At 41.6% G+C, this 26,105-nt stretch overlaps 1 protein-coding gene across 1 annotated transcript in view; it reads right to left on the bottom strand.

Annotated features, from left to right (window-relative positions):
- Window positions 1-4,457: 4,457 nt before the first annotated feature.
- The window catches only part of chmp6b (charged multivesicular body protein 6b), a 38,898-nt gene continuing 17,250 nt past the window's right edge, over window positions 4,458-26,105 (bottom strand). The window contains exons 2-8 of the mRNA XM_063030533.1: window positions 20,830-20,939; window positions 17,719-17,806; window positions 15,467-15,553; window positions 15,258-15,323; window positions 15,065-15,145; window positions 11,626-11,689; window positions 4,458-6,336 (exon numbers count right to left, since the gene is read on the bottom strand). Coding sequence (XP_062886603.1) covers window positions 6,284-6,336; window positions 11,626-11,689; window positions 15,065-15,145; window positions 15,258-15,323; window positions 15,467-15,553; window positions 17,719-17,806; window positions 20,830-20,939 — 549 coding nt within the window. The 3' untranslated portion in view covers window positions 4,458-6,283. The remainder of the gene's footprint in view (window positions 6,337-11,625; window positions 11,690-15,064; window positions 15,146-15,257; window positions 15,324-15,466; window positions 15,554-17,718; window positions 17,807-20,829; window positions 20,940-26,105) is intronic.

Below are 26,105 nucleotides of genomic sequence, written 5' to 3'. Positions count from 1 at the left end.
AAAAGACACGAGAGGGAGGGATGGAGCCAAGACCTGGACAGTTGACTGGCAAAAGGGATATGAGAGGATCATGGGACAGGAGGCCTTGGGAGAAAGAAAAGGGGGAGGGGGGAACCCAGAGGATGGGCAAGGGGTATAGTGAGGGGGACAGAGGGAGAAAAAGAATGTGTATATAAATAAATAAATAATGGATGGGGGTACGAAGGGGAGGTGGGGCATTAGCAGCAGTTTGAGAGGTCAGTATTCATGCCATCAGGTTGGAGGCTACCCAGACGGAATATAAGGTGTTGTTCCTCCAACCTGAGTGGGGCTTCATCTTTACAGTAGAGGAGGCCATGGATAGACATATCAGAATGGAAATGGGATGTGGAATTAAAATGTGTGGCCACTGGGAGATCCTGCTTTCTCTGGCAGACAGAGCGTAGGTGTTCAGTGAAATGATCTTCCAGTCTGCGTCGGGTCTCGCTAATATATAGAAGGCCACGTTGAGAGCATCGGACGCAGTATATCACCCCAGCCGACTCACAGGTGAAGTGTCGCCTCACCTGGAAGGACTGTCTGGAGCCCTGAATGGTAGTGAGGGAGGAAGAGTAAGGACATGTGTAGCACTTGTTCCGCTTACAAGGGTAAGTGCCAGGAGGGAGATCGGTGGGGAGAGATGGGGGGGACGGATGGACAAGAGAGTCGCGTAGGGAGCGATCCCTGCAGAAGTGGGGGGGGGTGGGGGAAGTGAAAGATGTGCTTAGTGGTGAGATCTTGTTGGAGGTGGTGGAAGTTATGGAGAATTATATATTGGACCCGGAGGCTGGTCAGACAGAATATAAGGTGTTGTTCCTCCAACCTGAGTTTGACTTCCACTAATGCCCCACCTCCCCCTCATACCCCATCTGTTATTTATTTATATACACACATTCTTTCTCTCTCTCTCCTTTTTCTCCCTCTGTCCCCCTCACTATACTCCTTGCCCATCCTCTGTTTTTCCCCCCTCCCCCTTTTCTTTCTCCCTAGGCCTCCTGTCCCATGATCCTCCCATATCCCTTTTGCCAATCAACTGTCCAGCTCTTGGCTCCATCCCTCCCCCTCCCACTTTCAAATCTCTTACTAGCTCTTCTTTCAGTTAGTCTTGACGAAGGGTCTCGGCCTGAAACGTTGACTGTACCTCTTCCTAGAGATGCTGCCTGGCCTGCTGCATTCACCAGCAACTCTTATGTGTGTTGCTTGAATTTCCAACATCTGTAGAATTCCTCGTGTTTGCGGATTTATTTTCACCTTACTTGCCAAAGCAACCTCGTATCTTCTTTTAGCTTTACTGATTTATTTAAGATTCTTTTTACATTTTTTATATTCCTCGAGCACCTCATTTACTCCATGCTGCCTATATTTATTGTAGATATTTTTCCGAACCAAGTTTCCAATATCCCTTGAAAACCATGGCTCTCTCAAACTTTTAAACTTTCCTTTCAACCTAACAGGAACATAAAGATTCTGTAGCCTCAAAATTTCACCTTTAAATGACCCCCATTTCTCTATTACACCCTTCCCATAAAACAATTTGTCCCAATCCACTCCTTCTAAATCCTTTCGCATCTCCTTAAAGCCTTCCTCCAATCAAAAATCTCAACCCTGGGTCCAAACCTACCCTTCTCCATAATTATATTGAAACTAATGGCATTGTGATCACTGGACCCGAAGTGCTCCCCAACACATACTCCCATCATCGGACCGATCTCATTCCCTAACAGGAGATCCAACACTCCCCCTTCTCTAGTTGGTACCTCTATGTATTGCCGCAAAAAAAAACTATCCTGCACACATTTTACAAACTCCAAACCATCCAGCCCTTTTACAGTATGGGCTTCCCAGTCTATGTGTGGAAAATTAAAATCTCCCACAATCACAACCTTGTGCTTACTACAAATATCTGCTATCTCCCTACAAATTTGCCCCTCCAGTTCTTGGTCCCCTTTAGGTGGTCTATAATACACCCCTATAAGCGTCACTACACCTTTCCCATTCCTCAATTCCACCCAAATAGCCTCCCTAGACGAGCTCTCTAATCTATCCTGCCAGAGCACCGCTGTAATATTTTCTCTGACAAGCAATGCAACACCTCCCCCTCTTGTGCCTCCGATTCTATCACACCTGAAGCAACGAAATCCAGGAATATTTAGTTGCCAATCACACCCCTCCTGCAACCATGTTTCACTAATAGCTACAACATCATACTTCCAGGTATCAATCCATGCTCTAAGCTCATCCACCTTTCTTATAATGCTCCTCCTAATGGCCTTGCTGGCAACACCTATACACCAGAAACTGGAACTACTGAAGCTTAATGTGGTTGCAGGGAATTTGGGCCAATAACATTTTGGTCCAATATTTCAAAGACCATAAATTTTCCCTGTAGTGATCTGGTCCCACACTTATTATTCCCCAATCAAAATAAAGGGTCTGCTTAGTATGACATAGCTGCTCGTCGAAAGTTACTGTGCAACATTAAACTAAATTTCCTCTACCGAGTACAAAACTAAAGTTCTCATTCGGTAGTTAAAAGTTAGAGGTTGTGAAGGTACTATTTTATATATTTTTTTATTTTATATTAAGTGCAATTGTGAACAATAGCCAGGTCAGAAATGCTGATCAAATCAACTAGTTCCCAAAGAGAACTCTGATAGGCCAGTCAGATGGTTCACTGCCGCTCAGCGATAGAACACAAAACAGGCACTAGGGTCACTAGCCCCTGTACCCCAGAAACACACCTGAGCGGTATGGCGGAGGTATGTGCTATGCATGACCTGATCTGAAAGCATCATGTTGACTCATAACAGATCGTGTTCATGGTGGAACAGCTTAGTCAAGGATGAGGTGATCAGCACAGATGGACCAATTATACCTCCACTACTCCAATATTAAAAGAAGTTGTCTCCTCTGTTACTTAGTATCCTTGGCCTGCTAGTAGACCAGAAGACATAAGAGCAGAATTAGGCCATTTGGCCCATCGAGTCTGATTCACCATTCAACCATGGCTGATTTATTAACCCTCTCAACATCATTCTCCTGCCTTTTCCCCAGAATTTTTTATGCTCAAACTTATCAACCTCTGTTTTTAATATACCCAATGACTTGGCCTCCACAGTTGTCTATGGTGAAGAATTTTAGTTTCACTGACCTCTGGTCTTAGACTCTCCCATTATGGGAAACATAGTGTCCATGTCCACTCTATCTAGGCCTTCCAATTTATAAATATCTATAAAGAGAAGCTACCAACAGTGTTAGTAGTCAACACAAACTACCTTGAGTTGAATGAAATGGAGCTGACCTTAGTCCTGGACCTGTGTTAAAGGGAGTTTTTTTTTGGCACAGGCTTAAAAAAGCAGAAAACTTTGTCCAAGTACTGTTCGGCAAGACCACTGTAGAAACTAAATTCCAAAATTTCCATTTACACCTATCCAGAAGATTGTTAGCCATGGCTAACAGGAATTTCCTACAGTAGTCAGGAAGTAATTGTTACACCAAATCAGGAATTGAGTTTCAAATATAATTACTATGTCAAAAATTATCATTACAAATATACATGAAAACATACTGAACTGAATTTGGAGTGACACAGTGGTGCAGCAGCCTCCAACTCCTGCAGACCAAGATCACTCTGATGCTGTCTGTGTGGAGTTTGCATATTTTCCCCATAATTTCCAAAAATACTCCCAGTATGTAAATTTGGTGGTGGAAATGCAAAGAGAGCAAATCAGATTAAGGTAGGATTCTTGTAAAAGTGGATCCTTGATAGGCAGTGCAGACTTGATGGGCTAAAGAACCCACTTCTGTGGTCTCTCTCTCTCTATGGCAACCTATAAAAAAACTAATATAAAGTGTTATAAAAGTACATCCAAATTAAAATTAAGCCAAGGCAGGAAAGCAAAAGGGAAATTAGTTAAAAGAAAAAGATTGCCTCAGTTCAGGTAGATACACTCAAATGAAGTAGGAAGACATTGGGGACTTTAAAAAGCAATTATGATGAGCCAAATGAACTTCTCACAACCCTGACCTTTCCCGTGAGTCACCAATAGTTATTAAGTCTCAATTGAAATAAAGGCTCTGGAACAGATTACATGATCAACCCTCATGATCCTTACAACATTTTCCAAACATACATCCCACATTTACATACACACCACAGTGCCAGAGATTGAGTCATAGTTAGTCACAATGCATTTCAGAATGTTTTTAAAAATGGGACAACTAACACCACAGCTAGAGTACATCAATAATATCGAAGAACATTAGCCTTGCGTTTCCCTCATTGTACGTTTGACAGCAATTTCCACAACCTTTTCTCAAAATATAATAATGCTGTTTTCAACAGTAGTCAGTGGTTGCAGTCACATTACTTCACCCTCAGACTGAATGACTACAGCAAACAAGTGAATAACCTTTTATTCAAGAAAATATTTCATTGCAAGAGGGAAAAAAATCTTGGTTTAATTCCTTTATTCTACTGTGCAATATCAAAGACAATCTGTAGAAATTACAGAGGTCAGAGGGGTTTACATCTGAACATTTTCAAGCATGGTTGAAGAAAAAGTTGAAACACCCAGATAAGGCATTTGCTGGAAATGTTAAAATTAACTTGCATTTTGTTCTACAATGTTTAGCTGAAGGATGATTTTAAAAATCCTTTCCATATATGAAGTCAAATAGGTATACTGCTGAATACATGCCCAGTTTATAAGTTGTGTGCTGTGACATTTTTCATTCGAACTATAATATTCAAAATTTGTATCAAAGTAGAGGTTTTACGTATGAAAGCAAGCTTACCTCATCCACTACAATAATTAAAAAATACAGAAGTAATTTTACCAATTTGTGTCTCAGGTTGTAAAGTCCACCATTCACCACATACACCATTGAGGTGCATGCCTGGCACTCTGATTATGATAGCCTCCAGCTGCCTTTACAGGGAGAACTTGCCTCATTCTCTACCTAACTCCACTCATCAGCTCATGGCTCACGGATGATAATGTGGCTCACGGATGATAATGTGCCTCTCTCCTGTCACTGGCAAGTATCATTTGGGGCTTTCCGCTTAGCCAATTATAATTTTACATCCAAAATTCTGTTTGATAGCAGGACAAAATACTTAGCAATAACCCATTTGCATCAAGGGAAGGGTTTGGTATTTTTTTTGAAAATTCTCTAAATGAAAAAAAAAATTAACTGAGCATATCATGTCCAAATACTGATCAACACCGGAAGTTCAAGTCAAGAAACAATCCAACCATGTGATACAAAACTATTCTGCTTGGTGATCAAAGAAAACACGTTACAATTAAATGTTCAGTTTTTAAACATGATTATAAAATGGAATATTGACAGCAGGGCTAGAAACTCAAAAAGAAAAAGATGATTCTTTGCTTTTTAAATAAATATCAATCCCTTCAGTATTGCTAGTAATTTTGTCTTGGAAAGGAAAGAACATGTTGGAATTGCACTGCAGATCAAAGTATGCATTGAGTGGTTCTTTATTAAATGGATAACTACAGTGGAAACCACATGAAAACTTGATTAAGTTCTGTAACTGCCATTTCAATTCCTTCCATTTAGCACTCCTCCATTACACTCAACCCAAGGAATTGAATCGAGGCTCTTGTGTGGTGATTCTGGAGATAATTTCATTTTTGCAATACTGATCATATCTCTTAAATTAAAAATTTTCAGCATAAACCATCTTAAATACAAGTCAAACTGTTTCATGTCAGAGAACATTAAAAGTAACCATGCCATCAATGCTGAATCTGCTACATCTCCAGCAACTCTAAACAGTGGACTCTTCTCAGGGGCTGGATTTCCATCTGTACTACTCAAATGAATTACTGAGATAAACGTCTCATAGACAGATGTTTCCTGCTTTTCTTATCCACTACATTAATGTATCAGTGCAGAACTTCAGTCATACCTCTCCAATTAGGCATGAGCAGATACCATATAATTACATGCCAACTTTGACTAACAAAAGATCCCATTTAGGAAGGCTGATAATGGATTCTGATTCTTTACGATTCTGAAGCGTTGCTCACTTCTGGAATTTTCTTTTTAAATACAAATGTAAAAGGAAGTCAACATGGAGCTTGCATTTAAAAAATAATAATTCCACGAGAATAATAAAAGGTTCTTCTGACAAGTGTGTAGAGTCTGAACTTTCCAACCCTCAAAAAGGGGTTGTGAACCGTGATCAACTCTAGAAAATACATTGAAGACGTACATCACTGTAGAGTACAAATTTCATTTATGAAGCTGCCACCATCACTTGGTTCTGCAGATTTTTAGCTGGCTCTTTGTCTGTTAAGAGACAAATAAAGTGTTAAAAATTTTAAAGGATTTATGAAGGAAACAATTAAAAAAAACTCTACATGTACTAAACCTGATTTTTTAAATACTAGATCAACATCAACTGCCCCTAGTTCAAAATTAGGCTTCAGCCCTTTCCCCCTGTAACAAAAAGGGATACTCTCCCGTCCTAGAAACATTTGAGCCCCACCTCATTTTCTGTTCCTGTCCCAGCATCCAGTGATCCAAAAACCAGTGTTCAAATACTGCTTGACAGAGCTACAAAAATGTTGTAACATACATACCAAGCCATATTTACATAGTGGAACTTAACCAGTGAAAAATTATAAATATTCAACAATCTTCATTGATTATTTTGAATTGGTAACAATTACGAGCCTCTGTGTGGAAGTTATATACTCTGGAGCGGGTAGTCGCTGTTCTATGACAATTGAACATCATGCAGTTGAATGCCTGCTCGGGAAGTTTACTGTTGTGCTCATCACCACGGTCAAGGACACACTGGGAGAGCTTTACAATATCATCAGCTCTCTTAAAAACAATAATCTGGACACTCTCTTCATTATTGCAGGAGACTTCAATGATCTTATTTATTGTTTTTTTTGTTTTTTATTGTATTCTTAATGCTTTATTGCATTTTTTTTAAATGTTGCCTCAGATCCAAAGTAAAAATTACTTTTTCTCCAATACACTTGTGTACAAAAGAACGACAATAAATAATCTTGAATTTTAAAGTTAATTCAACATTACAAGCAGAAAACAGAGTCAAGAGTAATTGGAAAGCACATGGCAGGGATTCCTCCAGTGTCCCTGATGAGTATAACTGTGAGAAGTGCATCCAGCTGCAGCTTCTAACAATCTGCGTTAAGGAATTGGAGCAGGAACTGGATGAACTCGGGATCATTTGGGAGGCTGAGGAGGTGATAGAGAGGTAGATATACTCAAGGTGCAGGACACAGGAAACTGGGCGACAGTCAGGAAGGGGAAAGGGGTTCAGGAGCCAGTGCAGAGTACCCCTGCACCCACCCCCTCAACAACTTTGGATATTGTTGGGGAGATGACCCAACAGAGGAAAGTCACAGTGGTCAGGCCTCTGGCACTGAGTCTGCTTCTGTGACTCAGAAGGGAAGGGGGGGGGGGATAAGAAGCACACTATGGTGATAAGAGATCCGTTAATTAGGGCAATGGACAGGAGGTATGTTGACTCACAGGTGTCAGGGTCCGGGATATCTTGGATCGAGTCCTCAGCATTCTTAAGTGGAGGGTAAGCAGCTAGAAGTCGTGGTCTATGTAGGTACCAATGTCATGGGTAGGTCAAGTGATAGGTTCTGCATAGGGAGTTCAGGGAGTTAGCTGCTAAGTTAAAGGGCAAGAATTCCAGGGTTGTGATCTCAGGATCATTACCCATGCTACATGCTAGTGAGGTGAGAACTAGGAAGATTACTCAGCTTAATACTTGGCTAAGGAGTTGATGTAGGAAGGAGGGCATAAGATTTTTGGATTATTGGGCTCTCTTCCAGGGAAGGTGGGACCTGTACATAAGGGACAGTTTGCACCTTAACTGGAGGGAGACTAATATCCTAGCAAGAAGATTTTTTAAAGCTGCATTTGGTGGAGTTTAAACTAGAGTTGCAAGGGGATGGGAACCAAAGTGCCAGAGCAGTTAGTGGAGGGGTTGTGGAGGCAGATGTTGGTAAGACCTGAAAGTTAGGAATCAAAAGGTTGAGCATGGTGCGACTAGTGTCCCAAGCAGTGCATACTTCAATGCAAGAAGTATCGCAGGAAGGGCTGATGGTAGTGCTGAAGATGAGGTAGCTGATTTACAAACAGAGGCAATGTGCAGTGAGGAGAGGCTAGGGCAAAATTGCAGTCAACAGGATGAGTTGCGACGTAAAAGGTGGAAAAAAATCGAAAAGTGTGAATACAGGACTGAAGGTGTTATATTTGAATCTGCGCAGTGTACGGAATAATGTCGATGAACTTGCAGCACAGTTGTAGATTGGCATATATGACGTTGTGGGGCATCACTGAATCATGGCTGAAAGAAGATTAAAGCAAGGAGCTTAATGTCAAAGGATACACATTGTATCGAAAGCACAGGCAGGAAGCCAGAGGGGGTAGCATTGCTCTGTTGGAAGAAAATGAAATCAAAACATTAGAAAGAGGTGACACAGGGTCGGAAGGTGGTGAGTCATTGCGGATAGAGCTAAGGAACTGCAAGGGTAAAAAGACCCTGATGTGAGTTGTATACAGACCCCAGTAGTAAAGATGTGGACTACAAATTACAATGGAAGATAAAAAAAAGTGCATGCCAAAAGGGCAATGTTACAATAGTCATGGGGGATGTCAATATGTCGGTAGATTGGGAAAATCAGGTTGGTACTGGACTCCAGGAGGGGGAACTTCTAGACTGCCTACAAGACTGCTGTTTAGAGCAGCTCGTGGTTGAGCCCACTAGTCTGGTTGAGCTATTCAGGATTGGGTGTTATGTTATGACTCAGAGTCGATTAGGGAGCTTAAGGTAAATGAACCCTTAGGGGCAAGTGATCATAGTATGATCGAACTCACCCTGAAGTTTGAGAAGTAGAAGCTAAAGTCAGTATCAGTATCACAGTGGAGTAAAGAGAATTACAGAGGCATGAGAGGGGAATTGGCCAGAACTGACTGGAAAAGAACACTGGCAGGGATGACAGCAGAGCAGCAATAGCTGGAATTTCTGGAAACAATTCGGAAGGCGCTGGATATATACATCCCAAAGAGGAAGAAATATTCTAAAGGAAAGATGACACAACTGTGGCTAACAAGAGAAGTCAAAGCCAACATAAAAGCCAAAGAGCGGGCATATAATGAAGGAAGTTTTAGTGGGAAGTTAGAGGATTGGAAAACTTTCAAAAAACAATTGAAGGTAACTAAAAAAGTCATTAAGGTAGGATGAAATATGAAAGCAAGCTAGCCAATAATATTAAAGAGGATACCAAAAATTTCTTCAGATACATAGTGTAGAAGAGGAGTGAGAGTGGATATCAGACTGCAGGAAATGATGCTGAAGAGGTATTAATGGACAATGAAATAGCGAACAAACTGAGTAAGTATTTTGCATCAGTCTTCACTGTGGAAGACACTAGCATAAGGTGGAAGTTCCAGGCGTCAAGGGGCATGAAGTGTGTGAAGTTACCATAACTAGAGAGAAGGTTCTTGACAAACTGAAAGGTCTGAAGGTAGAAAAGTCACTCAGACCAGATGGTGTACACCCCAGAGTTCTAAAAGAGGTGGCTGATAAAATCGTGGAGGCATTAGTAATGATTTTTCAAGAATCACTAGATTCTGGACTGTTCCAAAAGACTGGAAGGTTGCAAATATCACTCCACTCTTCAAGAAGGGAGATAGGCAGAAGATAGGCAATTATAGGCCAGTTACTCTGACCTCAGTGCTTGGGACGATGTTGGAGTTGATTATTAAGGATGAGATTTCAGGGTACTTGGAGGCACATGATAAAATTTATGGTTTCCTTAAGGGAAAATCTTACCTGACAAATCTGTTGGAATTCTTTGATGGAATAACAAGCAGGACAGACATATTGATGTTGTGCACCTGGATTTTCAGGAGGGCTTTGACAAGTTGCTACACATGAGGTTGCTTAACAAGCTATGAGCCCACAGTATAACAGGAAAGATTCTAGCATGGATAAAGCAATGACTGACTGGGAGGCAAAAAGTGGGAATAAAGGGAGCCTTTTCTGGTTGGCTGCTGATGACTAGTGGTGTTCCACAGGGGTCTGTGTCGGGACCCATTATTTTTACATTATATATCAATGATTTAGATGATGGAATTGATAGCTTTGTTGCAAAGTTTGTGGATGATAGATGGAGCGGCAGGTAGTTTTGAGGAAGTAGAGAGGCTACAGAAGAACTAAGACAGGTTAGGAGAATGGGCAAAGAAGTGGTAAATGGAATACAGTGTCGGGAAGCGTATGGTCATGCACTTTGGTAGAAGGAATGTAAGGGTTGACTATTTTCTAAATGGAGAGCAAATACAAAAAACTGAGGTACAAAGGGACTTGGGAGTTCTTGTGCAGGATTCGCTAAAGATTAATTAGCAGGTTAAGTCTGCGGTGAGGAAGGTAAATGCAACGGTAACATTTATTTCAAGAGGGCTAGAATATAAAAGCAAGGATGTAATGTTGAGACTTTATAAAGCACTGGTGAGGCTTAACTTGGCCCCTTATCTTAGAAAGGATGTGCTAAAACTGGAGAGGGTTCAAGAGAGGCTCATGAAAATGATTCCAGGATAAACTGGCTTGTCATATGAAGAACGTTTATCCCTGTAGTTACTGTAATTCAGAAGAATGAAGGGTAACCTTACTGAAATCTATCAAATGGTGAAAGGCCTTGATAGAATGGATGTAGAGAGGATGTTTCCTCTGGTGGGAGAATCGAAGGCCAGAGGGCACGGCCTCAGAATAGAGGGTAGTCTTTTTAAATGGACATGAGGAGGAATTTCTTTGGCCAAAGAGTGGGAATCTGTGGAATTCTTTGCCACAGCCAGCTGTGGAGGCCAAGTCTTTATTTAAGGCAGAGGTTGATAAATTCTTGATTGATCAGGGCATGAAGGGATATGGGGAGAAGACAGGAGACTGGGGCTGATAGGAACTTTGGATTAGCCATGATGAAATGGCAGAGCAGACTCAATGGGTCAAATGGTCTAATTCTGCTTCTGTATCTTAAGGTCTTATGATTTACGCGCGCGTGTATGTGGGTGGGGGAGAGGGGCAGAGTTACCTTCAGTTCAAATGCTGAAAATTCATGTAATTTAATGACTTTCAAATGGTGTGGTAGTAGGGTGGTATAACCACAGAACAAATGACAAACAATATACTTCCGACAGCAATGACGGTTCATGAGTATAACAGCATTATCTGCCCTTGCCCTGATGATGTGAATAAATATCGCAGTGTGTCACTACACTATTACCTTGATGTATTACAGTCTCTGCAAACAGTCACATCAGAAAACAATAGGAAAACAAAATCAGAACTACAACTATATTTAGAACACCAATAAATTAAAAAGGATGCTATATATAGTGAGTTGCATCAACTTTCTATTAGAACATCACACACAACTGACTACAGTTGCTGCTTATGTAACCTTCATTATACATCTAAAATTTTAAAAAACCTAATGTTCAAAAGTATCCAAACTACCAGAAGTTTTCTAAAAGTCAAAAAGTGGAATGGCGTTTTATAAAGAGAATGACTTTGGTTAGAAATCTCATAGGTACCTTTCTCACTGGCAGGAATATTTGGTAGTACTTCTGCAGGAACTTCTGGAAGTTCAATTTCTTCCTGAAACAGTAAAACAAAAGAATATAAGAACTTAGAGCAGGGAGAATGTGTATTGCTGTTCACATGGGTGATCTTCTGCCTCAGCACCACCTCTATAACTCTCAATTCCTTACAATCCAGAAATCTATCGATCTCAGTTTTTAATTAATGTAATTTCTGAGTCTCTTTACAGTTCTCTGACATGAAGAGTTGTATAGAACCCTCATAGTCTGAGTGAAGAAAATGCTCCTCACCTGACATTACAGGCCTAGCCCTACTCAACCTCGACCATACAGAAACCCACCATTGCACGGAACCCATCTAATGCACCTTTCCCTCAGTGGCCAACTCTCTGGCTATCCATCCCATAGGATGATGATGGTTCTTTTCAGTCAGTTGATGGGGTTTATATCCCACTCCTCAGAAAGGAACAGCATGTGCGTGAGTAGATTTTAGGTGCGTAGGGGGTTGCACAGGTCCAGACCCACCCTCTCGACATCCCCTCCTGGATCCAGTGGCATGGTGGGGTCCAAGACGGCTGGGGCAAGTTCTGCTGCAGTGAATGGCCAGACCAAGCTTCGATGCAAGGGATGCCCTTTCCGCGCTTCATGGCACGTGTTTGCTAGGTGGCCGTTGACCCTACGAGAGGGTTCATCCGCCCTTTGACAGGTCTTGTTTTTCGTCCTGCAGGGTGTCTAGCCACCCTCCTCACCAGGCAAGCCTGGTGGGGGAGCTGGTTTAGTCGCAGACCACCCGACCATACGACAGGTAGTACTGGGTTACATGGTACCAGTAGCACTCAGACCAGTGACCTGACCAGATCATGTGGCCATCACATTTGGCATGGAGGCAAAAACCTGTGTGCATAACTCCAGGTGTGATCTTACCTGGGCCCTCAACCAAGGGCTCCCAACCTGGGACCCACCAACTCCTCAGTTAGCGGTAGGGGTTGGAAAACGCTTGCCTAAACAATTACCATAAGATGTCCTTACTTTCGTATTCAAGCCCTCTCTGAATAAATGTTAATATATCACTTGTCTTCCTGAACACGTGTCACATCTAAATACTTGCTTTCAGTCCAAATGTACTGTGGTCTGGAGGAAATGAATAGTAAAGTTGCCTACTTTGTAAGGTGCAAAGCAGCCAGCTATCCATTATTGGGAAATCTGATGCTTTGGGGCTCCCTAAAGCAGACCTATGGTGCGTCAGCAGGAAACTACAGCATGCCTCTTCAACCTGATGGGAGAATCCATGACGTAAAGCAGGAAGTTCAATTGATTGTAAAACTTATGTACAGGAAGTGACAAAGTGACCATGAAGAATAACAAAATATATACATTACACAGAACAGTGGGAAAATTACACAGCACAACATTAACTAAAGCAAAAATCAATATTTGGAACGTGGAATTCTGAAAGATCCAAAAGTAAACCAAAGGAATAAAGATTAGATACAGCCTGATGAAGGGTCTTGGCCCAAAATGTTGACTGTTTATTCCCCTCCATAGATGTTGCCTGACCTGCTGTATTCCTCCCACATTTTGTGTGTGTTACTTTAGATTTGCTTTATTGGAAATATCATAACATACAGTGAAATGCATCACTTTGTGTCAATGACCAACACAGTCTGAGGGTGAGCTGGGTGCAGCCCACAAGTGTTACCATTCTTCCAGCAACAACAAAGCATGGTCACAATGTACGAACCCTAACCTGCATGTCTTTGGAATTTGGGAGGAAACCGGAGCACCCGGAGGAAACCCATACGGTCACAGGGAGAATAGAAACGTAGAAAACCTACCGCACAATACAGGCCCTTCGGCCCACAAAGCTGTGCTAAACCTTACAAATGACCTAGGGTTACCCATAGCCCTTTATTTTTCTAAGCGCCATGTACCTATCCAGGAGTCCCTTAAAAGACCCTATCGTATCCAACTCCACCGCTGTCGCCAACAGCCCATTCCACTCACTCACCACTCTCTGCGTAAAACACTTACTTCTGTACCTACTTCTAAGCACCTTAAAACTGTGCCCCCTTGTGTTAGCCATTTTAGCCCTGGGAAAAAGCCTCTGACTATCCACACGATCAATGCCTCTCATCATCTTATACATCTCTAACAGGTCACCTCTGATCCTCCGTCACTCCAAGGAGAAAAAGCCGAGTTCACTCAACCTATTCTCATAAGGCATGCTTCCCAATCCAGACAACATCCTTGTAAATCTCCTCTGCACCCTTTCTATGGTTTCCACATCCTTCCTGTAGTGAGGCAACCAGAACTGAGCACAGTACTCCAAGTGAGGTCTGACCAAGGTCATATATAGCTGCAACATTACCTCTCGGCTCCTAAACTCAATCCCACGACTGATGAAGGCCAATGCACTGTATGCCTTCTTAACCACAGAGTCAACGTGCGCAGCAGCTTTGAGTGCCCTATGGACTCGGACCCCAACATCCCTCTGATCCTCCACACTGCCAAGAGTCTCACCATTAAAGCCATGTTACATTAATATTACATTGAAGGAACAACGGTTTGACAGGAGTAGCAGAGACAGAGTTGGAGAACACCGGGAAAGTGCTAGAAAGATTGTGTGACATACGATTCAAAGTTATCGAACAATTCACTTGCACCCGAATATTGCAGGCCTACCTTTGGTGAATTTAACGGGTAATGGGCAAGAATGCAACTCCATTTCCTCACATACATATCAACTCCAGTTTGTAGCAGTTACTGTAGCAGTTATTTGTGAACTCCTTATCCAAATAAAAATAAAATTTAAAAAAAAAGTAGAGGGCTATGCAGTGGGGAAATCCTAGGCAGTTTCTAGAGTAGGTTACATGGTTGGCACAACATTGTGGGCTAAAGGGCCTGTAATGTGCTGTAGATTTCTTATGTTTCTATGTTATAGCAATAAAAAACTAAGTAAGCTAAATTAGCAATATAGCGGAATAAGAGTAATTAGCATTCAAATTAGCAGTCGACAAAAAATATCATCCCAGTCTGCCTTTAACAACCAAAACTAAACAAACTAACCAGGACAAAGCGAGAATATGTAACTATGCACATTTGCTTCTACCACACCCCAATCCACGTGACAAATTATCGTAACCCAAATAAACGTGCAATACAAAATATAATACAGAGAGACTGAAAACAGATACATGGCTCCTACACAGTTGTTTCAGCAAAGTCACAGTTAAACACTGTTCACTTTTATCCCCATTTTCCTCAAGTGGACTCTGGAATGGCTGTTAGCCTCTGCAGTATTCAGGTATTAAATCTAGATTAATATCTTAGGGTAACCTTAATAAAAGCCATCACTTTTAAGTGTCCATTTGAATAAATTAATGACAATTGAAAAGGCAGGTTCTAAATAATTAACTGAATCTATCTTGCTCACCTGAGTTATGGCATCTAACTCTGCCAGAATAGCATCCTCATCCTCTTGAGACAAACCACCAGCTAAAATTTCATCAATTTGCTGAAATAAGAACAAGTCATGTCACTTAGAGCACATTTAATAGCTATAAGTTGTTCTTGGTTTAATTCTATACATTCACACATTAGTAAAGTTTTGGCAGCATATTCCTCACCCGCTGGTATTCAACAGCTTCCTGGGTCTCATCCATTATTCGTTCTACTTCTTCAATAGACATCACCTAAAATAGTAACAGATAGAATAACTGCAGTTGGAAACAGTTTTGGAACTTGTTCATTATTCATACCCAAAAAAGGCAATTTTTTTAGTGTCTCCAAAAAATTTAAAATTCACCAATGGGAACAATAATTTTAACATACATACCTCATGCATTTTCTTCAGACAATCATTTCCGATTTTCAGACCTTCTATAACTTTCATTTCTATTTGAGTAAATTCAATGTCTTGAACCTTAAAAAGAGAAAAAAATTCGTTACTTCCAAGCTAAAAATAGGCCAGGTTTTATTCATCAGAGCTAGGCTAGTATCAGAAAAGGAGAAAATTAAGTGGACAGAGAAGATCAGCTCACCATCAGACAAGTAGAATGGAACATATTGTTTCTTAACCATCAGGCAACAAAATCAATTCTAATGTTAAGGACAAACTACCTTTACTGTTTACACACTTAAGATGATGAAAAACATTACTGTTATACAACATTCAACACTGAGACTGAAAATAAATCTGAAGCTGCAGATGCTGGAAATCTAATCTAAAAACAGTAAATGTTGGAAAAACACAGAACAGTACAGCACAGGACCCATGTTGTAGTGCTGATCATTATGATCATTATCCTATCAGCACATGATCTATGTCCATCCATTTCCTGCAGGTTCATGTGCCTGTCTAAATGCCTCTTAAAAAATTGCTACTGTATCTGCCTTCACCACTTTCCTTGGCAGTGCATTCTAGGCATCCACTGCTTCTTGTGCTATTAAAAAAAACTTTCAGTTTTCCCCTCTCACATAAAATACATGACCCCTACTACCTTACATTTCCACCTGGCAAACTTCTCGTTACTTTATACATTTCTATCAAGTTGTTCTCTCACCCTCCAACACTTAAGAGATAACAATCTAAATCTGCTTAATCTCTCTTTATAACTGCTTTCCAATCCAGGAAACATCCTGGTGAAGCTCTTCTGCGCCCTCTCCAAATCCTCCACATCCTTCTTGTAATCCTTCAATACTCAAGACACAAGATTCTGCAGATACTGGAAATCTTGAGAAACACATATAAAATGCTGGAGGAACTCAACAGGTCAGGCAGCATCTATGGAGGGAAATGAACAGTCAACGTTTTGGGCCAAGATGCTGTTTCGATCCTGATGAAGGGTCTCAGTGGAAAAAATTGACTGTTTATTTCCCTCCATAGATGCTGCCTGACCTGCGAATTCCTCCAACATCTTGTGTGTATGTGTGACGACAGTACTCCATGTGACCTGACCAAAACTTTATACAACTGCAATATGACTGCCTGGCTTTCATACTCATTGCTACAACTGATGAAGGCAAGAATACCATACATCTTCTTCAGTGCTCTATCTAACTGTTTTTTTTGTGTGGGCACATGGCCAAGTGGTTAAGGCATTGGACTAGCGACCTGAAGGTCATGAGTTCGAGCCCCAGCCGAGGGAATGTGTTGTGTCCTTGAGCAAGGCACTTAATCACACATTGCTCTGCGATGACACCGGTGCCAAGCTGTATGGGTCCTAATGCCCTTCCCTTGGACAACATTGGTGTCGTGGAGAGGGGAGACTTGCAGCATGGGCAACTGCTGGTCTTCCATACAACCTTGCCCAGGCCTGCACCTTGTAGAGTGAAGACTTTCCAGGTGCAGGTCCATGGTCTCCCAAGACTAATGGATGCTGTTCTGTCCCTTTCAGGGAACTATAGACATGTACTCTGAGATACCACTGTATATCAATGCTCTTATAGATTCTGCCATTTAATACACTCTTGTGCAACATCCCATGGGTCTATATTTAACTCCATCTGCCATTTCTCTGCCTACGTTTCCAGCTGATCTATATCTTGCTGAATTTTTTGACAAACTTCCTTACTATCCACAACTCCACCCATTTTAACCCCTAAAGTTACAAGTCTGACAGCATTTGTGGAATGAGAAGGAGTTAATGTTTCAGGTCCAGTTCTGTTGAAGCACTTTTCACCAGAAACATTAACTCAGTTTGTTTCCTTACATGCTGCCTGACATGTTGAACTTTTCCCAGGATTTTCTATTATTAATCTGTATTAACATTCCCTGGATATATCTGTATCACACTGTGATGCACTTTCCTGTGTCGCAGGAAAACATCCTCTCGTCATTGCATTTCAGTGTGATTGCTTTCCATTTCTCATAACAGCCATTCAGAGTAGATGCCAAATTATGGACACATTTGTATTGGCCCCTGAACTGAATAGGAATGGGATGCATCGAATCAGTTTATAGGAGATATCTTCAACCAGATTTTAACCACTTTGACCCTACTATGCTTAAATCAAACCAATAATTTATTTTAACTTTCATGATCATTGATTGCCTATGTTAATGGAAACAGAAATAAAAGTCCTTACCATGTGTTCAAGATTACTAATCTGAACTTCAGTTTTATCAAGAAGTTGCTCCTGGTATCGTTTTTTCTTGAGCAGGAGCTTGGCTTTCCTGAGAAATAAAAAAAAAGTCTTTATAGGGAGCATTCAAATCCAGAATAAGACCATAAGACAAAGGAGCGGAATTAGGCCGTTCAGCCCATCAAGTCTTGTGCATCATTCCGTCATGGCTGATTTATTATCCCTCCCAACCCCATTCTCCCCATAACCTTTGACCCCTCCTTACTAATCAAGAACCAATCAACCTCTGCTTTAAATATACCCAATGATTTGGCCTCCACAGCCATCTGTGGAAATAAATTCCACAAATTCACCACCCCCTGGCTAAAGAAAATCCTCCTCATCTCTACTCTAAAGGAATGTCCTTGTATTCTGAGGCTGTGCCCTGTGGTCCTGGACTCCCCCCACTGTAGGAAGCATCTTCTCCATGTCTACTCTATCTAGGCCTTTCAATATTGGATAGATTTCAATGAGTTCCACCCTCCCCCACCCCTTCATTCTTCCAAATTCCAGTGAGTACAGGCCCAGCGCCATGAACACTCACCATTCATTAATGCTTTCATTGCCAGAGTCATTTTCGTGAATACCCTCTGGATCCTCTCCAATATCAGAACATCCTTCCTTAGGTAACGGGCCCAAAACTGCTCACTACTCTCCAAGTATGGTCTGACCAATGCTTATAAAGCCTCAGCATTACATCCTTGTTTTCGTATTTTAATCCTCTCAAAATGAATGATACCCGTTTTGTTGATTTGACTTCAATTATGTAACAAAGTAAGCTTGTAATGACCCCTGCTAGCATACTTTTGTAGAAATCTTTACACTTATTAAAACATCTCTAAGGACAATAAATCAAGCAAATGCAAACAATTCTTTACAGCTTTGACTATTTTGTTCATTGTAAACTCTTAAAGTTGCTGCTTTTTGAAGGAAACAACTAGGGTGACTCAGGCATAAAATGTTTTCTAGATTAGGCGAGAGATGGGGAGAGGGACTTAAAATTCATCCGCACAAGTAGCTTGGTAGCAGTGTTAGTGCCGGAGCTGGCCAAGTCTCAGTTTTCAGAGGTTTGCTGCCGGTGATGAATGAGCAACCTTGCTCATCAACCTATACTACTCCTGCCTGGATGAGGCAATTCTCACAACTCCAGAATCCCAGAAAGAACAATCTGCTGGACTGATACCCGAAGTGCAGTTAACAACCCTATCGATAAAGATGTCAGTCAGTCACATACTATCAAGGTCACACATCATCTCACAAAAGAAGATCTAAATAACATACGAGGACGGTTTGATGGCTCCGGGTCTGATCTTGCGGGAGTTTAGAAGAATGTCGGGATATCTCATTGACACCTAAAAAATACTGAAAGGCCTAGGTAGAGTGGCCATGGAGAGGATGCGGAAGAGTCTAAGACCAGAGGGCTCGGTCTCAGAATTGAAGGATGAGCTTTCAGAACAGAGATGAGTACAAAATTTTTTAACTAGAGGGTGATGAATCTGTGGAATTCAATGTTACAGATGGCTACGGAGGCCAAGTCATTGGGTATATTTAAAGCGGAGGGTGATAGCTTCTTCCAGTTTTAGAAGATGCTGGTGAATCTCAGCGACTTCTGGCTGGTGGCTAATGAAACAAAGAAAACTACTAAATACTCTGTTAATCACTCTTTCTGGTAAATGATCATCACAAACAATAGTCTGTTGTTTCCCTGTGGACTTGGAGGGAATTCAATGTGGCGGAACTGAATTGAGCCAGTGGGCTCATTGCTGGGAGCGAGGAAGACCCGAAGTTCGATTTAAGCACCAGGCCATATGGAAAAGTCGGGGACAGGCCGAATCATGGTGGCGGGGTCCAGGCCCCAGAGGGTAGTGAAGCAACCGAACCCGATGTTTGGATGACAATTTAGGCGCTGGGTGGAATCAGAAAGGTCGGGCACAGGTTGCATCGAGGTGGCGGGGTCCAGGCCCCAAAGCGTACTGAAGCAATCGGATCCAATGTCTGGACGACAGTTTAGGAACTGGGCCAGATTGAAAAGGTCAGAGTGTCGGGGCCCAGGTGAGGTATGGGCCATTTCAGCTCACTGCTCCGCTCTGCGTTGTACTAAGGGTCTGGAGACAGATTCTGTGCACTTCAGTTCAGAACACTATTTGCTCGTGCTTATTGCTTGCATGATTTGTTTTTTTTCCCCTCTGCACATTGGGTGTTCAACGGTCCTCTTTTTTTTTAAAAAATCGGGTTCTTTTGGGTATTTTTGTTTCATGGCTGCCTGTTAAGAGACGAATCTCAATGTTGTATGATGTATATATACTTCGATAACAAATGCACTTTGAATTTTGATTAGTAAGGGCCTTAAAAGTTTCAGGGAGAAAGCAGGAGAACGGAGTTGAGAAGAATAACAAATCAGCCATGATGGAATGGCAGAGCAGACTGAATGGGCCAAATAGCCTAATTCTGCTCTTATGTCAATTACCCTCCAAACAGTATTCTGTATCATGAAACAATGTACGAATAAAGACCAGAGACACAAGTTGAAATACTGGGACAGCAGATGTAATTATGAAGGGCCAGTTACTGTACTGTAGTGCTCTATGACTCTATGACCAAAATAATACAACAATTCAAAAAGGATTCAATTTTGAGAACTGTTGCATAGTCTAAACTTATCTCCTTGATCTCCTACTTTTCAGTGAATAAATTAAGTGTTTAAGATCATTAAGGCATCTGGCAGGGAGTGTAAGGAACCATAAATCCAAGATTGGAACTTGGCTTTTCAAAGATGGTTATCAGGAAATGCCTCACACAAGCCTTAGTATCTTCTCCAAAAACCTGTGAAAGTTAGGTTGATTCAAAATTTCAAATGGATAGGAATGGATTTTTCAATTTAAGAACTAAATTTCCCCTCCTGTTCTCGTGTGAGAAACAAATTTAAAAGGAAGGCATTTGCAATCCAAGTACCAGAGCATCTGTTGAGATGAATATGGTAATAAGCAGCCACGAGACTGATGCTGGGCACTGTGGAAAGGTACCCAGTTTAAATTGTCACAGATAATTAGCTCCTTCAATTCCTGCAATACTCACTCCTTCTTTCCATTGTGCAGCAACTGGCGTGCAAGCTGCCGTTCCTTTTCCAGCTGAATGCCAATCCTTTTCTGGTACTGCTTCAGCTTGTCACGTTGTTGTTTTAATTGCTAGAAAGATAAAAACGTAAAGAATTAACAAAAGTAAAATATTAATACAAATCTATCTTACTAAGTAATGTAAAAGGTGGCAGAATGATGTTTGGTTTATTTAATTTATCTGATTTCAAGGACTTCCAGCCATTAACTGCAGTGGAGATGGCAGAAGAGTGCAACGACCCAGCTCTTACCTGGAGACGGTTGTACAGACACCCAGAGAAAGAAGGCCATGTAAGCTCATCCACTGAGGAAAACTTCCACCTGCTAATGCCCATATTAACGTACGCTACTATTAAATAGGATACCATACTCGAAAAGCCTTGAATGGATGAATCATCACATTAAATTGGAGAAAAACCCTGTTCATCCAGACTAAAATCATACTTGTAGTCAGAATCAAGGATATTATCAAATATACAAAAGCTGACATAATGCCTACCAAGGACACATGGCATTACGCTAGGGCAATCCACTGCTCATAAGATTCAGTTATATTGAGCACAGTGGTAGGAGTGGAGTCAAGTATTAGTGGCACCATGCAGTTGGAATTTAAAAGGAGTTATGGAGCAAGATGAAAAGATGGTCAAGTCAATCAAGGGCTATAAAAGCACAGCGTATTTTCTTATTATTACACGGTATGTAATGAGGAAGCATTAGAAGAAAGAGGGAGTTCTTAATGAAACCTATCACATATTAAAAGACCTGGATAGAGTAGATGTAGAGAGGATGTTTCCTATAGTGGAGGGGTGTAGGGCCGGACAGCACAGCCTCAAAACACAAGGCCATCCCTTTAGTACAGAGAGGAGGAGGAATTTCTTTAGCCAGAGGGTGGTGAATCTGTGGAATTCAAGGCCACTAATGACTGTGGAGGTCAACTCATTGAGTATATTTAAAATGGAGGTTGACAGGTTCTTGATTAGTAAGGGTGCCAAATGCTACAGGGAGAAGGCAAGCGAATGGTGTTGAAAAGGATCATAGATCAGCCATAATGGGATGACAGAGTAGCCTAATTCTGCTCTTATTTCTTACTAGACAATGGGGTGACCCGTTGGGGCACCCTTTGAGAGAAGGGTAATGACCAGAATGAACATTAAATTTTCCTGAATGCTATTGGTATCGCTTTGCTTTGGAAACTGAAGTAGAAAACCTCAGTTTATTAAAGAAGAACGACGCGTAGCAAAGCAAATATAGCTGCTCCTCATTTAACGAAGGACACTTTTGATGGCATTATTTCTGGTTTATCTGCCACCCTTGTGGCTCTCGCTGTCATTCTGGAGACATGCAGCCCTTTCATCCCCCACCTCTTCAGCTCTTCTGCTGTTTGCTGTTTGTCTCTGATCCCGGAGACGTGCATGCCTCTCCTCCTCTGTCTCTTCTTCTCTCATCTTTTTTTGTCCTGACTGTTTGATCCTGGAGTCGTGCGGCCCCGGCCTCATCCGATTCTTGTTCTCTCCCTCTCCTTGGCATTTCCCGACGACGCCTGGTGTCATCTCTTGACCATAATGTCCCCCTTCCCTTTCCACGCAGCATAATTAGGCTGACATTTTTTTTACCCTAATGCTGGATAGAAGATACAAAGCAGTAACACCAAAGGATGCTGATTATTCTTGATGATGTGGTTGTCACTCTCCTAAATGGACGTGATATAGTCACCACTGTCCTTTGACTGCAGCAAAGGGTTTTATGGGTGTCTCTAAGTACGTCATTACAATAAGATGTAATTATCTTTTATTGATGGGTGGCAATTAGATCTGTCCCAATACTGCACATACTGATGGTGGTGATTAGCAGAATGTGACCCCTTGAAATACAGCAGCCCTGCCCTTTTGCTCTGGTAGGTGTTGCTGCTGAGATGTTGGGCTGTCGCGTCCCGATTTCCATGATGGCCGATCAGGTCTCGGGTTAAAAGGGAAGCTGTTTATTTTGGTGAATGAGCAATTTTATACAAATATATAACCCTGAACTTTGCCTGCGTTCTGTAAGTTAGCACATTTTAATTCGATTTAGCTAAAAAAAAGTGCCGCTGTAATGCACCGTTTGTGCTAACTGGAGGTCACAAACAGACAGACAAAGCATGAGAGTTTTAGTAGTATATAGATGGTCTAATGACTTGATTTTGAATGTGGGATTACAATCAGACTATAGACATGAAATGGTATCACAGAATAAATAATCACTGAGCTACATATGAAGCTTCAGCAATGTTTAATCAAATATGGCCATTTTGATGGTGCGAATTCTAAGTAAGTCTCAGAAAGAAAACTGAAACGGGAACTCACAATGACACACAATTTCAAATTGATAATGGATAAAGGAATGGAGTTTAAAGAACATAAAGTGACAAGAAAGCCAGGTTCCATGCTGGGTATAAAACAATTCAAAAGAGATGAAGAAAAGTCAGCAAGAGCTTCGACCTAAACAACATGTTTAATGCCCTCATAGTGTGACAGACTTTTGCTCCCAACTCATTACAAGTGTCCCCCCGCTTTTCAAACGTTTGCTTTACGAAATCTCGCTGTTACGAAAGACCTACATTAGTTACCTGTTTTCGCTAACAGAAGGTGTTTTCATTGTTACGAAAAAAGCAGCACGCGCCCCGAGCAGCCAAGCTCCTCCCACGGAATTGCATTCTAGCCGGCATTGCTTAAACACGTGCCTGTGGACAACCGTTAGCAAGATGAGTTCTAAGGTATCGGAAAAGCCTAAAAGAGCTTGTAAGGGTGTTACACTTAGGCATAATTAAGCATTTCGATCGTGGTGAATGAAGTAAGGACAAAGTGAGTTTGGCTTGTGGAAGTTGACGAAGATGATGTTGAAGAGGTTTTGGCATCCCATGACCAAGAACAGATAGATGAAGAGCTGATGCAATTGGAAGAGGAAAAGATAACAATCGAAACCGAATGCAGTAGCGAACGGACCAGAAGTGAAGTCGTCCAGGAACTGAACGTGAAGCAACTGCATGAGATTTTTGCTGCAATGATTGCAGAAAAGTACGACTTTAATTTTGAAAGGGTACATCGGTTTAGGGCATATTTGCAGGATGATTTGAGTGCTTACAAAGAACTGTATGATAGAAAAATACGCGAAGCTAAGCAGTCAAGCATACTGTCGTTTTTCAAGCCTTCCACATCAGCCACAGCATACAACGAACCTCGACCTTCGACATCGAGGCAGGCAGACATAGAAGAAGATGACCTGCCTGCCCTGATAGAAACAGATGACGATGAGATGACACCCTAGTATCCCACCACCCCAACCCCCGGGCTGCGGACCGATACATTGCTGTGGAGAATGCAGTGGTAGCCAGGACGCACCCAGCACATCTTTAAGAAAAAAAGCCGAAATAAACAAACTAATTAATGAGGTGCCGCCCGGCACGTAAGCGTAAGCCCAGATCAGAGGCGATTGCCAATTGCATCGCCTCTGATCTGGGCCAACATTTACGTGCCAGGCGGCTCCTAATTAATTAGCTTGCTTATTTTGGCTTTTTTCTTAAAGATATGCTGGGTGCGTCCCGGCTATCGCTGCATTCTTCGCGGATCAGTATCGGTTCACTGCCTGAAGGTTGGGGACTACTGCACCACCCCATCCTCTGACGACTCCGCCTAACACACCATCATCAGTATGCTCGGTGCTGTCTTCTCCATTCCGGTAAGTGATACTACACTGTACATACATTATTTCTACTTTATATAGGCTGTGTATTTTTACGTGTTATTTGGTATGATTTGGCAGCTTCATAGCTTAAAGGTTACTGGAGATTGTTTCTGCCGAGAGCGCTTGTACCGTGTTTCTGCCGAGAGCACTTGCGTGAGATTTTCGCTATGGAGAACAGTGTGGCAATGATTGTAGAAAAGTATTTCTACTTTATATAGGCTGTGTATTTATCATATCATTCCTGCTTTTACTATATGTTACTGTTATTTTAGGTTTTATGTGTTATTTGGCAGGATTTGGTAGGTTATTTTTTGGGTCTGCGAATGCTCACAAATTTTTCCCATATAAATAAATGGTAATTGCTTCTTCACTTTACGACATTCCGGCTTACGAACCGTTTCATAGGAAAGCTCTACCTTCAGATGGCGGGGGAAACCTGTAGTTCTTTCAGAAGACTCAGTTATCAAGGATCAAAAATATACTTTATTCACCATATACATGGATATGTTTTAGAAATTACCTTAAATAATAAATAACTAATAAAGTCTTTTTGTTAGCAATTTAAATAAGAATTTCATATAAGGCAAGATGAATCACCACTTTCTCCTTTACAGAAAATATTGAAGTACCTGCTTTTACACAGTACCCTTTCTATTTTTAGGCTGTCTTTTATATCTGTTGGAAGTTTGATTGCCGGACAAATACAATACCAAACTTTTAACACAATAGCCAAGTCCCACAAACGTTAAAGCGATAAAGGATCTGTTAGGTAATATTAGCCAAAAGATAAGACCATGAGACACAGGAGTAGGATCAGGCCATTTGGCCCATCATGGCTGATTTATTATCTTTCTCAACCCCATTCTCCAGTCTTCTTCCCATAACCTTTGATGTCTTTACTAATCAAGAACTTATCAACCTCTGCTTTAAATATACTCAATGACTTCTTCAACAATGATTTGGACAGATTTACCACCCTCTGACTAAAGAACTTTTTCCTTGTCTTTGTTCTAAAGGGAAAGTGGCATACATTCCACCTCAAGCCAATGTCAGGCAGGCACTGGAAGAGCTGAGCACTGTGATCAGCAGTGACGAAACAGCACACCCGGATGCCTTCGCTATCACTGCAGGGAGTTTCAATCAGACCAGCTTCAGCCTGATAACATATCACCCGTGGAACCAGAGGAGCCAATGCACTTGACCACAATTATGCCACCATCAAGAACGCTAAGTGTGCCATCCCATGCCCACACTCTGGAACATCCGATCACCTGGCCGTACTTCTATTTGTGGCATGTAGGCAGAAACTAAAGACCACAGCACCAGTGGTGAGGACCAAGAAGGTATGGTCAAGGGAGGCAAGGAGTGCTTACAGGACTGCTTTGAGTCAGTAGACAGGACATTTTGGGACCCATCTTTGAAACTGAATGAATACAGCACAGTTGTCGCCAACTTCATCAAGGCCTGAATGGATGAGTGTGCGCCTTCAAGAATATACCAGACATGCCCAAACCAAAAGCC

This window comes from Mobula hypostoma, chromosome 22 (genome assembly GCF_963921235.1).
Source record: "Mobula hypostoma chromosome 22, sMobHyp1.1, whole genome shotgun sequence".
Lineage (NCBI taxonomy): Eukaryota > Metazoa > Chordata > Chondrichthyes > Myliobatiformes > Myliobatidae > Mobula > Mobula hypostoma.
This window is presented reverse-complemented; position numbering and strand designations above follow the sequence as displayed.